This window comes from Akebia trifoliata, chromosome 12 (assembly GCF_017979445.1).
Source record: "Akebia trifoliata isolate Shusen 1 chromosome 12, ASM1797944v1, whole genome shotgun sequence".
NCBI classification, from domain to species: domain Eukaryota; kingdom Viridiplantae; phylum Streptophyta; class Magnoliopsida; order Ranunculales; family Lardizabalaceae; genus Akebia; species Akebia trifoliata.
Window position 1 is genome coordinate 5,066,003 of NC_141386.1, and position 19,189 is coordinate 5,085,191.

General features: G+C 33.4%; 1 protein-coding gene across 1 annotated transcript; it reads left to right on the top strand.

Moving 5' to 3' along the window:
• The first annotated feature begins 15,184 nt into the window (after positions 1-15,184).
• On the top strand, positions 15,185-16,936 carry LOC147388750 (uncharacterized). Its single transcript, XM_086418378.1, has 8 exons — positions 15,185-15,306; positions 15,383-15,632; positions 15,722-15,757; positions 16,022-16,111; positions 16,194-16,298; positions 16,446-16,664; positions 16,761-16,808; positions 16,895-16,936. The coding sequence occupies exons 1-8, from the start codon at positions 15,185-15,187 to the stop codon at positions 16,934-16,936; spliced, it is 912 nt and encodes a 303-aa protein (XP_086274504.1).
• The last annotated feature ends 2,253 nt before the right edge of the window (positions 16,937-19,189 follow it).

Sequence of the window (19,189 nt, forward strand, 5' to 3'; positions counted from 1 at the left end):
TTTACAATGTTTAAAATGATATCTAATTCTCTTAATATATAAAACCTAAATGGCCATTTAAATGATCTAAATAAAGGCTGTGTGTGTGTGTGTTATGAGCTGACGTCAAACAAGAATGGGCTTCCGACCATAAAATATAGTGTTTTTTGTCACTATTTTTCATAATATGTGAATGTATAAAATTGATAACTTAATTTATAATTTGATATATTTGAAAACAATAACAATAATACTTCATAATGGTTCAACAATTATTTTTAGAGATAAGATCTACTGTAGGAAGGTATATATAAATATATCATACCTTGATCTTTAAGATGTATTATTGTAGGTAATATATTAATGCACCCTATCATTATCTCATAAGTCATGAAGGTTAGGATTATTTTTTATATTTTTACAAAACTCATAATATAAAGATTCAATATAGAAACATATTGTGACCATTCAAATTCAATTATGTGGATATTTATTATTTTAATTTAATTTTCGAAGAAAGCATGATCATGAAATCGAAAGGTCATGATTTTTCAAAAATGTTGGGTCAATTACAAGTTAGAAAAACAATACATATTCCTCAATCCATAGCTTGGCAATTTATACCAGAGCGAGTTGATCTTGAAGATGGTGATAATTTTTAACAGAATTCATACAGCTTGATGAGAAGGTAGCCCATCAAAATTTCCAAATGTACATTATTGTGCTTCCTAGTGGGCATGAACAAGACCACTAGGCTCTCTTGTGAGCTATTGGTTTCCAACGAGAAGGTTATACAGACTACCATATTGGCTCTAATGACTGCTCAACCTTTGGGATTCATGGTTTAGATTAGACTTAAAACAACATTAAAATATATAAAAATATTATTTTTTACCTAATCAAAAGGCTTCGAAAATGAATGGTCATTGAACTCTCAAATTTAAAATACATTAATTTAACAGTGAAATAAACTTTCAAAATTCTTAAAATTTGTGCTCTACAACCACCTGACACCTAATCATAGTTTTGGGTATCACATGGACATGCGGTCACTCTTTCTCTCTCTAGGGCAGTGTTCGGTTGCCAAAGTCCTAGACAAAGTGTTTTGCCTTATGTGGAATAAAAGTTTCGGAATGCTCTTTTCCTCACAAAAAATCAGCCAATTCTAAAACTTCTAACCCCAATTTATAAGTTGAAGAATCGTGGATCGTCACTGTTGGTTTATAAATTAGTTTTGATGGGTTAGAAGTTTCAGAATGGTGAGTAGATCATTCTCATAAAAAATCAGTTCATTCTAAAACTTTCAGCCCATATAAGACAAAACTTTGGCTAAGAATTTGACTCTTGAACCCGACCCATATATATATATATGGGAAATGTTCAGCAACAAACATTTTGACAAAACATTTTTCAAAACATGGGTTAGAGGGTTTGGAATGGGCTGATTTTTGGTGAGGATGATCTCCTCACCGTAGAGATCATCCTCACCAAAAATCAGCCCATTCGAAAACCTCTAACCCATGTTTTGAAAAATGTTTTGCCAAAATGTTTGTCAAAATGTTTGTTGCTGAACGGGACCCTATATATATATCATTCTCACAAAAAATCAACCCATTCTTAAACTTTTAGCCCCATGTTTACAAGTTGAATAATCGTGGACCTTCCATTTTTTTTGTAAACCACTTTTGATGGGCTTAGAAGTTTTGGAATGGACTGATTTTTGGTGATAATGATATCTATGGTAAGGAGATCGTCATCACCAAAAATCGACCCATTCCAAAACTTTTACCATGTAGGACAAAACACATATGGCAAAACATAGGGTGTCGAACATGACCCTATATATATGGTGGCGTTTGGTAGTCAACGTTGTCCTATATAATTTAAAAGTTTTGGATTGAGCTAATTTTTTTTTAGGATGCTATCTATGGTGAGGAGATCATCCTCACAAAAAATAGCCCAATCTAAAACTTCTAAGTCCATCAAAAGTGATTTACAAATTTTCGAAAAAAAAAAAATCAATGGTCCATAATTTCTAAACCATTTTTTATTGGGTTAGAAGTTTCAGATTGGACTGTTTTTTGTGAGGATGATCTTTTCACTGTAGAGATCATCCTCACAAAAAATTAATTCAATCCAAAACTTTTAAGCTATATAGGACAAATGTGTTAGCTCTCTAACGTTGGTTGCTGAACCTAGACCTATATATATATATATATATATATATATGGGAGCAGTTCAGCGGCCCTAAAGTTTGCCAAACATCATGCCAAACATTTTTCAAAACATGGGTTAGAAGTTTTGGAATGGGCTAAATTTTTTTGTAAGGATGATCTCTATGATGAGGAGATCGTCCTCACCAAAAATCAACCTATTCCAAAACTTCTAACCCCATCAAAAGTGAGTTACAAAAATTGGACGGTCCGCGATTTTTCAATTTGTAAACTAGGGTTATAAATTTCAAAATGAGCTGATTTTTGGAGAGAATAATCTCTTAACCACAGAGATCATCCTCATAAAAAATCAACCCATTCCAAAACTTCTAACCCATGTTTTGAAAAATGTTTGGCAAACTTTAGAACCGCTAAACCGCTCCCTATATATATAAAGAGAGAGAGAGAGAGAGAGAGAGAGAGAGAGAGAGAGAGAGAGAGAGAATCATGATAATCTGACTCCACGTTCAAGGGCAATATACAAAAGCAAACATTGTGCCAAACATTTGTTAATATATGAGTTATAAGTTTCAAAATGAGCTGATATTTGTCTAGGGTGATTTCTATGGTGAGGAGATTATTCTTACAAAAAATCATCCTATTCTGAAACTCCTAATACCATCAAAAGTGGTTTACAAAAATTGGAGATCCCACAATTCTTCAAGTTGTAAAGTAGGGTTAGAAGTTTCGGAATGAGCTAATTTTTGGTGAGGATGATCTCTAGCCCATTCCAAAACTTATAAAACATATATAAGGTCAGATTCAAGGGCCATATACAAAACCAAACATTGTGACAAACATATTTCAAAATATGGGTTAGAAATTTCGAATTGGGCTGATTTTTTTTTTTTTTTTTTTTTTGTGAGGATGATCTCTATGGTGAGGTGATGATTCTCACTAAAAATTAACCTACTCTGAAACTTCTAACCCCATCAAAAGTGGTTTACAAAAATAGGACAGTCCACAATTTGTCAACTTGTAAACTAGGATTAGAAGTTTTAGAATGGACTGATTTTTAGTGGTAAAGATCATTCTCACAAAAAATCAATAAATTTTGAAATTTCTAACCCATATATTGAAAACTGTTTAGCACTATGTTTGGTTTTGGATATGGTCCTTGAACGCCCCCCTCTATATGTATATATTTTGTAGCGTTCGGAAAACAATATTAGGGAGACAATGTTGAGAGAAAAAAATTGTCTTATATGACTTAAAGGTTCGGATTGAGGTGATTTTTGTTTTTTTAAGATGACCTCTATGGTGGGAAGATCATCCTCACAAAAAATCAGCCCTATGTGAAACTTCTAACCCCATCAAAAGTAGTTTACAAATTAATAGTAAAACATCGACGGTCCACAATTCTAAACCACTTTTTATGGGGTTAGAAGTTTCAAATTGGGCTGATTTTTTGTGAGGATGATCTCCTATGTCCATTCTAAAAGTTCTAACCCATATAGGACCGAGATCCATATATATACTTTTTGAATAATTATAAACTGACTAAAAAAAGATACTCAATTAATGGGGAATGTGCACAAAACCATAGATTTTTTCTTGTGTATTTTAAGGAAAAAAAAATCTATGGTTCTATGCACATGGCATGTCAGTTGAGTATGTTTTTTATTAGTCAGTTTATCACGATTTGTACTTTTTTAGCTAATCAAGCAATTCATTGAGATACTAAAAAAAATGCAAACAAACAAGAGGTGAACCCCCAAAGATTTCAAAAGTCACTCAATGTCATAGATATATACTAGTTATTGACTCAGTTTGAGCCCAAATTTTGATTGAGGTATGATGGGCTTACGGTGTCCCAACCTGAACACTCTTTGGATAACAAGAGATGTGGCTTTGGATAGGAACCACAAAGATTACAAAAGTTACTCGTCTCATAGATATATACAAGTTTGATCCCAAATTTTGATTGAAGTACTATGGGCTTACGTTGTCCCAACCTGAGCACTCTTTCAATAACAAGAGATGTGACTTTGGATAGAATGGAATAGAGGAAAATGATTAATCTTTGTGTTAAGGTTTTGAGGATGATGACCCAGGCCCAATCTAATTAAAGTAGAGAAAAACATAAAATAAAGAAATAAAATTTAAAAAAAGAGGGAAAAGAAAAAGAATTAAAGATTTTGTTTGTTTGGTTTGATTTGATGTACCTCATGAAACCTGTGAAACATTTAAAGAATGATTGAAGGAGATAAAAAACGGGAAAGAGAATTGATATAAAATTAAGACGAACAAGTGGAGAAAGATGTAGAGAATATCTACTGTTGTCCACATGCATGCAAGCAATTCGTGCATTACTCCACACGATTTGCAAAGCAATCCCTTAAAAAACGCTATGATTTCTAATCCTTTTTATAAACCTAATAAACAAAGCTACTAAACACCCATATCATGTGGTGAGAGATCTATCCAACTAAGAATCAAATCAACTTCGATATCTGTCTATATAAAATTACATATACTTGCAATACTACATTCACAGGGACTTGCACCACAACCACCATAAGGTGTGCGAGACTCTTACGTGCCTCAGCTTTTGGAGTTAAAAAACACAATGAGATCCAAGAAGAATCTTCTAAGATTCTTAAAAAGATTAGATCCTAATGGCATCTCTTGGAGAAGTAATTATGGTCTTGCAATTAATGTGAAAAGTCCATTTCAATCACTTGTTTCAGTTTCTAAATATATATCTTTCAATCCCTATGCCTTTTGTTTATTTTATGTGCAGCAAACTCCATGAATATACATCTAGGTCTCATAGTCCTAGACGTCCTAGCAAAAATAAAAAATCATGCCACTTTCGTAGATAATATATATTATTTGCAAGGGAAATGCTAAACTGAATTAGTGTGCAGCAAACCATAGATTCTTCCCTTGTATCTCAAGGAAAAAATCTACAGTGTAGAAAGAAGTCAATTTAGAACAATTCTATTTGTAATTATGTAGCTTGGTCCTTTGGTTTGTGTGGTTTGAATATGGGTTTTCGGTTCTTCCTCAAGTAGGAGATACTTCATCGCTTGATTTACTTAGTTTCGGTAATCTGGTTAATGGTTCATGGGGATGTTAGCATTATTCACAACTTTGATTTAATCAAAATGCACTTAATTTTTATTATTTTATGTAGAAAAAAAAAAAAAGTAAAGGTATTTTGGTTCTCGGACAAAAACACTTTTTTTTTATAAATAAAAAAAGGCCATTACAATAAATGCAATAAATATTTTTACAAAAATATCATTTTATAATGAGTAAAACACTTGATACTTTTTTGCATTAAAAAAAATAAAATAATAAATGTATTTCAAAGACACTTTAAAAAAAATTAAAAAAATAGAAGTTGTAAAGGATGCAACGTTCCCATGAGATCTTGGACGTGAGTATTTTCCCATATGTGTGTGTGTTTGTGTGGGAAAAATCAAGTTCTTGTGAATGGCCTAAGCCATCTATTGCTTTATTGTTGAAGACCAGATCAATACATTCTTCCATGAGTACCTCCATACTCCACTTACTAGGGGTTAGTTGAGATGGTAAGGGCGATTGGTTTGCTCCCCACGTCACACTTTCAAATATCTATATGCTCCTCTACATAAAAGTGGTTATATTTAACTAGTGAACACCTGCTAGGGTGGTTGGTACATGCGGCTCACCAAAGCCAGAAAAAAAAGAGTGTCGATTTTCTAACTCAATTTGATAGAATAACTCAAAAACTCACTCACATGGCATGTGCAAAAATCATAGATTTTTCCCTTGGGATACACAACTGCACATGTTTATGGGGATGTGCAATTGTGTATCCCGAGGAGAAAAATCCACGGTTCTTGCACATGCCACGTTGTTGACTTTCTGAGTTATTGTATCATAGTTGAATTAGAAAAGCATTACAAAAATAAATAAATAAATAATTGAAAAAATACATATATTCCACTTATTAGGATTCAACAATAGTTTTTGGCACCTATAGACACACCAAACACTAACTTCATCACTAATGGAATTTGTGCAATTTCTGGATGAAGTATTTGACAAGAAATCTTACGAACTTGCTCACTGCTGCATTGATAGGCTTCCTTTTCAACCAAATCCACATAACAAGCATCATGCTGCGACCCTCTTACTCCAATTCCCCCTTTTCATCTCCCAACGCTCTTATACATATAATTCATGCATGCATGTGAGTAAGTTATAAGTGCAACTAGTAATATAATCATAATCCAAAGGTATAAAAATAAAAGTACATGTCAACTTAATATGGCAGTACGTGATGATCAAAATCAAGTAGACACTTCATTGTTTACGACTATTGCATTGGAGAAGCTAATGTTTCAGGGGAGATTTAAATGTCTTTGAGGAGGAATTTTTAGTTGTTTCTACAAAACTAAAATCAACCATATTGCAAATTGGATTTGTTGATTTAATAGGGTTGTCCATGTGGGTTCCATACGTATAGTACACATTGATTAAGACCCATTTAATTGAAAGTTATGATTCCTTGAGATATCAAGAGTTGTTGCATTGGGAATGCGCAACAATCAATTCAACCTCTATAAAAAAAGGTTGAAGATTTAGAACTAAAAAAATAGTTGTGCTACATTACCTGCATTGGACACTGGGTCTAACACTGAGTTAACTTGCCCATGCACAAATAACCATAGATTTATCTATGCACTGTCAGGTCAACTCAGTGTTGAACCCAATGTCCAACGTGGACAGTAATGCATTTTCCATAAAAAAGATAAAAATAATCTTTGTTCCTCCTTTTCTCCAATCTTTTCTTTAAGTTTACTAAGGCATTCTTTGGGTCTCCATCTAAGTATCTTAGGGGTCTTAAGGCATGAAAACATCGTACATTGTGATTGTTCTAGGAGCACTAATGTGGACGGTTAATTTGACCTCTCTAATCTCCGGTGACTGATGACAATGTGGCATGACTCTTATTGGATTATTCTGTTGCACATGATAGGTATGCATCCTAAACATAACAGGTTTGCTTTGTACCACTCCATGGCTTGGCAGACACCAGTTATATAATTGTTCAAGCATATTTCTATGTAATGGTTCTAGTTTTCCATAAGGTCTGTTCCATATAATAAATGGTGTTTGATGGTTTCTGCCCAAATCCTCCAAAACCATACCATTAATGACTATGTTCAGTTCTGTTAATTTACCCATACACCATAATACTTACAGTTTTGATGATCATTTTCTAAAATATTTACCATCTGATCAAATTCTTAGATCAGATGGTTAAAATAAACCAATTGATTTGATTTCTGACCTAACCTTAGCAAAGCCAATGTGAGTGTGGAAAAAAAATAGTATAACAAGAAAAAAAAAAAAAAGAATTCCAAATGGATTCTATTATTAGGGTTATGGGTGTTGATACAACTGGCAGGTTGTACCTTGGAAACTACAAAGAACATGTGCAGATGCTACTGAGTTCAACCTTTGTTCCTTAGGATATGGAGCTAGAATTTAATAAACCCTAATCAAAGAGGCCATATTAATGGATTTGTGCCTTTGTCTCCTCCTACTCACGGAACCAACATCCCCAATGCCCTCATGATCTACCTTAGATATGATTTGCTATGGTGTTGATTGACAAATCCGGTTATTCTTAGGTAAATTTTCATTTTTATATAACTAGTGTGTAGCACATGATCATTTTATATTATATTTTGAATCAAAATTCAAACCAATTGGAAAGATTAGATGACAAAACAGGTAAAGATATATAAATTACAAAGAGCAGCGTTAAACCCTTAAAAGCTCATAAAATATGAAAACCATCATCCTAGAAATTGATGTTCAATGAGATCAGGTTTCCATCCGTCTCTCTTATGAATATTAATATAGGAAGCGAACACACACACACACATATATCTATATAATAAAACACAACTATAGGTCCCCACTCATTTATCCCCAACATAAAGATGGGTTGGGATTTAATATTCCTACGAATCTCGAGGAAAACTCTTGACTTTATTTTGTTTCCTCTTATATTCCTTTTCAAGAATTAATAGCCTTCCAACTTTGTTCTCTTCCTCTTCTACCTCCTTTTCCAAGAATGCCCCTCCAACATTATTATCTTTCTCATCTACTACCCTTTTTCAATAATATTCCTCCAATTTTATTGCCTTTCCTTACCCTCAAAGAGGATGCCCATATATAATAGCAAACAACGTGGATCTAGAGAAATGAGCTAATGAATTGAAGGAGCATAAATCATTTAGTCGGATAAGGCTTCAATGACGATGATGCTGAGGAGGAGGATGCACTGTAAGGAGACATAATGGTACAACATATCATCTTATGAAGGTTAAAATTAGGATAATATTTTATATCCAAGGAGAGAATGAAAATTAGGTTATGTTTGTTTTATGTGTTATCTTTCTAAATTTTGATTTTTTTATATAAATTTTATTAGTACCTGTGTAATCTCATCCAACAACCAATAGAAATTTACTTTTCTAAAATCATTCTTGAAACTTATGATCAAAGAGATTCCATTTCGAAGTATCAAGTAAATATTAATAGTAAGTCTTGCATGTGTGTAAATGAGAGAGAGAGAGAGAGAATGATCTAAATCTTCAAGAGGATTTCTTGTTGGCATGGAGATTTGGTTTTGCTAAAATACGGATTGAAGAAGATTCCTATGTGTAGTTAATGAATTCGATAATAATATTTTTTTTTGTTTTATAAAAGTGCTTGAGACATACCCTCGACATATGGTGAATATTTGATCGATGAGATACATCCCTATGTTTTCAAACTGATGATATAACCCTTAACCTTGGTCTTCAATTATAAGCTAATGGAAAATGATCTCAATGCCTTACTCTTCAACTTCTTGTCAAAGAAACTTTGTGTTCTCTCCCAAAAACATATCATCTTCAAGCTCTTCAACCTGATCTATGGTTCATTGTTAGGATTCTTAGATCAAGAAGAAGAAAAATGAGAAGATAATGAGAGATTGAGAAGAAGAATAATTTCTGAAAAGATAAAAATAACTTTGTTATTATTGCTTAAGCTTTGTAGAACTAACTATCACTATGTGAAAACTGAAAATTTTGACAAGAAAATTCAACGGGCCAAAGCCCACAAATTTTAGAAATTGAATTTTGATGGTCCATGGCCGATGAAATTTTTTATGTTCCCCAATTAGACGATTTAGAGCCATCAAATTTCTCTCATCCTCCCTTAATTTGATGATTTCAGTCCGTTAAAAAAGAAAAAAAAAACAAAAATTGACAATGAAAAATTTGAAGTCTTGGGCCATCAAAAATAAGCTTTTTTCACGTTATGCTCCTTTATATCATATTAAAGAAACAATCCTAATGGGAAACAAATCCCTTAAAAGGAAATAAACTCCTAATAGGAAACAATTCTAAATGGGAAACGACTTTACTAATAGAAACGACCTAAAATTAGGAAATTGTAAGAATCAGGAAAACTAATAATAACTAAAATAGGAAAGGTAATCAGATACGGTAGAGGAGTCCTAACTTACAATATATTTAATTTATTAGAGTTAATCTTCAATCCATTGTTTTCAATATCATTTAAACCCTTATAGAAAATCCTTGAGTTTTCTATTCAAAATGAACATGTTCTTTTTTCTCAAAAACCATATCTTGTTCTTGAGGTTTAGGTTGAAGGTTTAAAAAAAAAAAAAAAGAATTATGCAAGAGACCAATGTCTGGTTTTGATAAGAAAAATCAAGATTTTGGCTACATATTGAAGAAAAGACATTTAGATCATTTTCCATTTCTCTCTTAAAGAAGACCAAGGTCAAAGGGAGTATGTCATCAGTTTTAAAGGACAGGCTGGGCTATCACAAATATTTACCAAAAAGTGTAGGGGCAATCACCATTGGAAAAAATGGTGATGCAATAGCTTGCGTGTTATGGCTTCCACTTAACATTGCTTTCACAACAGTTCAAAGCTTATCATTCCATGTCAGGGAAGGGCTCAAGAAATTGCAATTTTCTATCATTGGGAATTGAAGCATATATATCTAGTTATCTATGGGCTTCCTTTTGTTTATTTAATAAAATATGAACTGTTTTCTTGGACTACAATGAAATCCAAAGGAGTGATGATGTAACATTGCTTTTCTTTTATTTTTATGATCATTGTTTATAGTTCTCCCCATGCTTATATTAGTTTACGAGTTAAGCTAGCCTAACTTAGTCACACTCCCACTCTTACCAAGTCAAGTCTTTTGGACCTACCTTAAGAAAGAAGGGATATTTACAAAAAAGTGATCAACTTTTGACGAATTTACGATTTCGATTCAATGTTCATTTTAATTACAAAAATGTGGACGATAACAAATTCAAAGGTTTTTTAAAGTGCTTATTTCACAGGTTTAAAGTCACTAATTGGAATTAGTCACTTTAAACCTGCGAAATAATACCTTTAAAATCATCGAATTTGTTATTGTTTTGAATTTTTTTAACAAAAACATGACCATTAACGTTTTGTGTTGGGTTTGGTGATATAAAATCACCATATTCTTTTGTTTTTTGAACCATAGATTTTTTCACTTATATGGGATATTTTGGGTATGATCCTTTCATTAGTTTATGAGAAATTAAAGGGGTTCCTATATGATCGTTCTTGTCCATAAAAGGGGTTTTTCTAGAGAGATTTTCTCTTTTGTTGAAAGTGTAAGAAAGCATTGAGTCTAGGGGTGTCAATGGATAGCCGAAATCCGAAATCGAAAAATCGGATATTATCCGAAATTTTCGGATTTCGGATTCGGATGTCATTTGAAAATTTGAATGCGTTTCGGATACGAATTCGGATATCGCGATATCCGATTCGATAATATCCGCTCCAATATAATATATATATCATGTATTTATGTTTTACAACAAAAGTTTTACATATGTATATATGGTGATGCGTATTCGTGTTATACAACGAAATGTTATTTTTTGAACTTTATCTTCTCTAACCAAAGAATACGAGACAAACCAGTGACGGATTCGGAGCGATGAATTTCGATCGAACTTCGCAACACTCTCTTCTCCGACCGGCGAGCATCAGGTACCTCTCTCTATCTCTCTCTCTCTCTCGCTCTCTCTCCCCGATCTGATTCGAACCAATCGTGATTTTTTAGGAGGAAATCTGAGGGTTTGGAGTTTCGACTGTGCGAACTCCGACACATCTTCTCCGGTAGACGAGATTACAGGTACATATTCACTCATACACACACACACTCTCTCTCTCTCCGAACCAGTCGGAGTGACTTTTCGGGGGTTTCGACTGTGCGAAGTCCGACAGATCGAAGACGATGGTATTTTGCAGGATTTTTTTCGAATCGAATATCCGATATATTTTTCGGATTCGAATTCGAATTCGGATAGTATTATTTTTTTTCGGATTCAAATTCGGATATAGTAGTATCCAATCGGATACATATCCGTTGACAGGCCTAATTAAGTCTCTATACATGTATTTTTCTTCTCTTGTAAAATTTAGAAACTTGGTACTTAAGAGTGATCTACACATTATTGTTGCAGGTTTGTGATTACGGGAGTGAGATCAATTTTTTTTTTTTTTTTTTGGTTCTTACTAGAGTTGGGTATAGAGATATGGTGGGTTTCACCAGAGAGTTAGAAGCAAGTATAAACCTCTATACTTGTAATTTCTTCCTTGAGTAGTAGAGTTTTACTTGCTTGTTTGTCCGTGGATGTAACCTCATTGTGGGTTAATCACATATATCTTGTATTGTGGTTGTATTCATTTCTGTACTCTCTTTATTTTTCTTGTATTTGTTTTTGTTAAGGATAATACTCAATTAAATTCAAACTCTGCAGATAATGAAGATCACGGCATAGAGTATATAGATAGAGATCATCTCCATATAAAGTAGGGATCTTATCATGTTGTGGTTGTTATGATAAACCTTTATCTCCGCTGTGGTTGTTATGATAAACATCCACTTTAATCTCTTGTATATATCTTCTTTGTACATCAATATAAATAAAGACATCAACCTTAACCAATTAGTAAGGCAGAACATACAATATACTCTCTATATTCTCAAGTCTAAACATGGTATCAAGAGCCTTACAAGACTAACGTCTTTTTTTTTTCACAGTATTTTCCTACCTACATTCTATCAAACACCTTAACTACAATGACCACTTTCACCCCTTCCTCTACTCTTTCCTTGCTGCCTACCCCTACTCATCTTCTTGTTGTTCATCACATGGTCACCATCAAATTAACTCATGACAACTACTTGCTTTGGAAAGTTCAGATTGTTCCTTACCTCCGTGGCCAACACCTTTTTGGTTTCCTCGATGCTTCCTGGCTAGCCCCTCCTCAAACAATCACTGTCACCACCGATGGAATTTTCAAGCTTCAACCCAATCCCGAGTTTCATACATGGCTTATTTAGGATCAGATGATCCTTAGCACCTTGATCTCCTCTTTATTTGAAAATGTTCTAGCTTATGTTGTCAAATGAACAACATCTCGAGAAGTTTGGCTCACTCCCGAACGAATGTTCACCACTTATTCACGGGCTCATGTTATAAGCATTCACTATCAACTTTCCACTTCGAAGAAGGGAGATTCTTCTATAACTGATTATTTTCACAAGTTTACTGGCCTTACTGCCACACTAGCTGCCATTGATAAACCTCTCACTGAAGAGGAACAAGTCTCCTTCCTTCTCATTGGTCTTGGCTCCGAATTTGAGTTTTTTGTCAGCACTGTTCAAATGAGAGTCGAACTTCTCTCTATTGAAGCTCTCTATGGGCATCTCCTTTCCCATGAACTTCGTATGGCTCAAACACAACCCAAGGTGGATTTATCTCTTGCTGGGGCACATTTTGCCAATCGTGGTGACACTTTTTCTCATGGAAATCATGGTGGGAGGTTCTCTAATCCCTCTCAAACTAACCACACTTCTACCTCTTCTGGCCAACGAACCAATCGTGGTCGTAGTCGAAGTCGTGGCTCCTCCAACAATGGCTCTCGTCCTACCTGCCAAGTATGTGGTAAGCTTGGCCACATAGCCTTAACTTGTTATCATCGATTTGATAACTCGTATTCCAGTGATTCCAACATGCAGGCTCTTCTTGCAATGCCTCAACCTCCTGTTGATGAAAACTGGTTTGTTGATTCTAGTGCCACTCATCACCTCACAACTGATTTTGTGAACCTGAATGTTCGTGCTAATGAGTATCACGGCCAGGAACAAATCCGTGTGGGCAATGGTAAAGGCATTCCTATTAATCATGTTGGGACAACTCAACTTCTTCTTTTCAATTACATGATGTTTTGCACGTTCCCCAAATTTCTCAAAATTTGTTATCTATTCAGAAATTTACTGCTGATACTCATACTTTTGTTGAACTTCACCCCAACTTTTTCAATGTGAAGGATCAGGCAACAGGAAAATTTTTGATGCACGACCCGAGTAGAAATGGACTCTATCCATTTCCGTTTCTCATCAATAAATTCCGCAGGTCAAATAAAAATATGGGTTCTCCTACAACATTTGTTGGTGAACGCGTGTCACACCACACTATTCAATCTCATAGTCAAATTATCTCAATGCATGGTCATAGGTACATTCTCACACTTAAATCATATGTGTGTAATCGAAGTCGACCAGAAGGGTACCTCACAGAAGAATGCTTAACATTTTGTTTGAGGTACTTTGATAGTGTGGAGACAAGGTTTAATCCACCAATAAGAAATGATGACTTTGGTAACACTATCTCAGGTCGACCGTTGGGGAAAGAACAAGTATTTACTCTCAATGAAATATCATGGAGGCAAGCAAATCGATACATGCTCTTCAACTTTGAGACATTTGTCCCATACTTCTAATAAGAATGCATATTTATTTTAAGTTTTACCATGCATGTTGAATGTAATATATCCATAATTAATCATATCTCTTGAACTCAAACATATACAGAAAACACAAGAATGAACTTAAGCAGAAGCATCGTCAGGTCAATCGTTTTGAAATTGATAGGCTTCATGCCAAATAATTTGATGATTGACTTTTTAACAAGTCCTCCCATTCGGAGAATTTTGCACTTTCAGATGAAGTTAAAAAATTAGCAAAGGGTCCTGATCGTGTTGCAAAAAGATTCAATACGTACATCATTAATGGGTTCAGATTTCGCATGAAAGGTAGTGAAAGTAAGAGAAAAACTCAAAACAGTGGAGTTATCGTAGTTGCTAATAAATCAAGTTTCGTAAGTCTTAGTGATAGAAGCCCAATTCAAGAAGACATTACCTATTATGGTGTATTGACCGATATCATAGAGCTCAATTATTATGGATGGAAGCGTGTTGTATTGTTTAAGTGTGAGTGGGTTGATGTTAGAAGAGGAATAAAAAAAGATGACTTGGGACTTATGCTCGTGAATTTCACATACTTATCCAATACTGGAGCAAATGTTTACGATGAACCATTTTTACTAGCATCTCAAGCCACACAAGTATTCTACGTCAAGGACTTCATGGATTCAAACTGGTATACTGCTATACAATCAAAACCAAGAGACTTGTTTGAAATGGGAGGAAATGGTACAGTAGAGGATATCAATGATTACTTGCAAAGCTTGCCTTGCAATGATCAAAGTATGATGACTTTGATCACCTCTGATGATAACATAACATGTGATAGGTCAGATATGCCAGGAATAACGATCAATGCTCCTCTAATTATCACAACACCTTTAACTGCCACAGATGAAATTAGGGAGGATAACATTGACGAGTCAGATTTTAATAGTATTGATGGGGATGAGTTGGAGTCCAGTGATGCTGTTTGAAATTATTCATGTACAATGATGCAATTCCAAGTTCAATATATCATTTGACATAGATAATTCAAAAAATTCATTGGTAAATTTTTGAATTAACCATTATCATTAACTTAATAACATTTCTTATAAGTTTTTAAAATAACTAATCATTTTCTTGATCTTTATTATAGGATGCATCGTCATGATTCACAACCTCCCCAACATGAGGATGAGACGATAAATTTGGGGCCCACACAGATCTACATGACTGTCCCTTCTGATCAGGCATCTGATTCAACATTTAGTAAGATGGAGTAATTATTTTTAAGATTTTACATTCATGTATGTATATGTAAGATAATCAATTTTTTGTTCATGATTTTCTACAAGGTCTACCAAGACGTATAAAAAACGTGTACGAGGCAATACACGTCTTGAATCACTTTGGAACATTGGCCCACAGGATTTAAAAACACGTGTTCGAAAAAATAACTACAAGCAGCCTATTGGCAATGGGACCAAATTACTTGGACAATTCTTAGGTACCGCGATACAGAAGTCACGGTTCATATCTTTTATGTATTCAGATTGGAGGCGAGTGCCAATTGAAGCTAAAGAGAACATTTGGCAAATTATTCAGGTAATCTGAAAAATAAATCGATTAAACTACATCGACTGTTTATATTTATCCATAAACTTTACTCATATGCTTTTTTAAATGTGATGTAGGGGGTTTTTGATACCGTTGCCGACTTGAAGAGTTGGGTTCTTGAATCCTTCAATAAAAAATGAAAAGACCGCAAATCCCTTTTGAAAACAAAATACTATTTAGACTTTGTGGGTGCTCCAGATGAGGCAAAAAAGAACCTCCCACCTTTTATGGATCAAGTGGAGTGGGATTGGCTTGTTCAATTTTATAAAAGCAAAGTTTGTAAGGTATGAGTAACAACCATAGTTACATATAAATTCATTTAATTAAATATTGATAAGATTTGAATATTATCTAATTTTTTATGGTTTACTTTGTAGATGCGTGAAATGAAAAACAAAGCCAATTGTAAGAATCAAAAAATGCACCACACATCTGGCACAAAGAACTTCGCAAGACAATTCGATGAGGTAAAATCAAATACGCATTGAGCCTATTTATTACAAGATTGCAAAAATATTTATTGACTTATTATGCTTTACTTGTTAATAGACAAAAAAGAATATTGGGGTAGAGCCATCCCGGATGCAAATGTTCATAGTAATCCACACAAAAAAGGACCAGACCTTTATAGATACAGAGACAATGAAAGTTATTGTAAGTATATATTTCCAACCTATTCTATTGGAAAAATTTATGTATCAAAATTATCTATCTTATAAAAATATTTTTAAGTTACAATAATTTTTTTATGTCTTTTTTTTTTAAATCATGTACATATTGATTGTATTTAATTTATTTTAGGATGAGATGAGACAAAAAGAGAATGAGTCCCAATTGTCAGATAGTTCCCAAAGTAACACAGGTAGGAACGACATCTTCTCTCAAGTCATGGGAGAAGATGGTCATGGTCGTGTCAGGCAGATGGGGTTGGGAGTGAGACCTTCAATGTTTGTTGGACCCCAACCGACCCGTCAAGAGTGTATCTCACAGGCCGTTGAGACAAATCGTCGTGCTAATGAGGCATGCTGAGAAGTCGCTGCAACACGTTGAGAGATGAATGAATTTCAGACAAACATGTTAATGCAATTTGAAACACTGATATCATTTATGAGTCAGCAACTTGGCCGTACTATAAATATGGCTGAAGTACTTCGGGGTACACAGGTAATAATTTGTTATTTCGCCTTCTTAAACAAAAAAATTTTAATTATATTTTCTTGTACTGATAGTTAAAATAATATTGTTTGTAGGCTTCCAATGGCAACGATCCACAAACCTCTGTTGAACAGTAATAGTTTGATCTACAAGTTTTTTTGACAATGATCGGTGATCAGTTTTTTGTTTTGCAAGTTTCATTACTAGTAACAACTTGAGAAACAACCTTTTGTTAAATATATTTTAATGATCAATTTTTTGTTTTCCAAGTTTCATTAATAGTAATAGTTGGATCCACAAACTTTTATTTATCAGGTCAGAATGATCAATTTTTTGTATTGCAACTTTCATTCGTGATAGTTGAAGATGTTACAATTGTTTAGTTTCATGTAAAGATAAAAATTAGAAAAAAACGTGGTCTTAAATGTGTGTATTGTTTCTTATATATATATATGGATTGATATCTAACACTATTAAAAATGAATTATGAAATATTTTCCTAAATGTTTTTTTATATTTATGGAGATTAATGCATTTTATTAACTCCATGTTTATAAATAGAGATCCTTATGGCTCTAAAAACTACAAAGGATTTATTCTTTTAGGATTTAGAGAAAAAGGGAAATATATATACAAGGGTTTTTTGGGATTGAATTTGGGATTAAAATCTTATGTATTTTTTCTTGTAATGTTCTCCTTTAATTTCTTAATGAATAAGATTGGTTTTGATCTATGGACGTAGGCACACTATCGAACCACTAAATCCTTATGTGGTTTCATGCGTGATTTTGATTGTCTTTACTATTTCATATTTTACAAATTGGTATCAAAGCCAAAAAGTTTATACAGATGACAATGATAAGTTTGATGTCAAGAGATTCAATGAGAATGACAATTTCAATCTACAGTAAAGAAGTGTAAAGGACATCATGGTTCAACAATGCCTAGTTAGGATGTTGAAAGTAAAGTCTAATAAACTAAAAAATATGACATATGCAGATTAGGAAGACATCATGACGAGAACAGTTAACATTATTCGACTTTGACTTGTAGATAATGTTTGATTTAATGTTATGGTGGATAAATTAGCACCAAGACTATGGGAGAAGTTGAAAAATCTCTACATGAGTAAGATTTTGACTAACAAATCATTTCTAAAAAGATAATTGTATGTCTTGAAGATGACAAAGCGTGTGAATCTCTTGAAGCACATGACTGCGTTAAATTAAATCTTGGATCAGTTGCACAAAATTGATATTAAGTTGGAGGAAAAATATAAAGCCCTTATGTTTCTTACCATACTTTCAGATTCTTATGATAATTTGGTAATTATGCTTCTATACGAAAAAAGATATTATGAAGCTGAAAGATGTCAAAGCATCGTTCTTATTAAACAAATATGATCACATTAAAAGGGACTCATGTGAAAAATAAATTAAAAAAATTGGGAATATTTCTAATAACACAATTATGATTAATTGAAAGTGATGATGACTACAGAGATGTTTTAACAGTCTTGAAAGGTATGCACACATTTTCTTATGATGAATGGATATTAGACTTAGGTTGTTATGTTCATATACGCTTTAAAATGGAATATTTTGATATGTTCTAGGAAAGGAAGACATGTGTGATTTCCTTTGATGATGGATCTATTTGTGATATTACGAGATCAACGATAAAGATCAAAATGTTTGATGGAGTGGTATGTATTTTGGGTGATATGGTCTTTGTCTTAATGATACGAAAGAATCTAATATCACTTGACAAGTTGGACTCCATGGGTTGTAGGTATTCAGTTGGAGGTAGAGTTATAAAAATCATACATGGTTCCATGATCCTAATAAAGGAAAAAAATGTGGTGAGTTGTATCATCTGGTACGTAAAATGTTTATGTGTGGTATTTCCAAGACCTGTATGAGAGATTGATGAATTTAGTAACTCCTTGTTTATAAATAAAAATCTTTAAAGCTCTAAAAATTACAAGGGATTTTCTTCTTCAAGAATTTGGATAAAACTGTAGGGGTGTACAAGGGTTTTTTGGATTCAAACCTTGAGTGTTTTTTCTTATTCTATTCTTATTTGATTTATTAGTGAAGAATATTGGTATTAATCTGTGGACGTGGACGTAAGTATACTGCCAAACCACATAAATCCTTGTGTGTTTTCGTAAGTAATTTTGGTTGCCTTTACTATTTCATTTTTACACAAAATCTCTTTAAAAAACCCCTAAATTTTGGGATATAAGTGCAATATTGATAATGATTATTGTTAAAAAAAAGTCATGCCACACACATAACATGCATAGGGACATCTGTATTTTCATACACTACACAACATCCAAGGAGATGTCTCAAACTCCTACCAAACATATGTTAACATATATATAT

Excerpts from the sequence above, each read along its gene's own strand:
- LOC147388750 (XM_086418378.1), top strand. The coding sequence starts at position 15,185 with ATGCATCGTCATGATTCACAACCTCCCCAACATGAGGATGAGACGATA. Across the intron at positions 15,758-16,021 it reads TTGCCGACTTGAAGAGTTGG|ATGCGTGAAATGAAAAACAA; the intron begins GTTCTTGAATCC and ends TTTACTTTGTAG. Across the intron at positions 16,809-16,894 it reads AAGTACTTCGGGGTACACAG|GCTTCCAATGGCAACGATCC; the intron begins GTAATAATTTGT and ends TATTGTTTGTAG.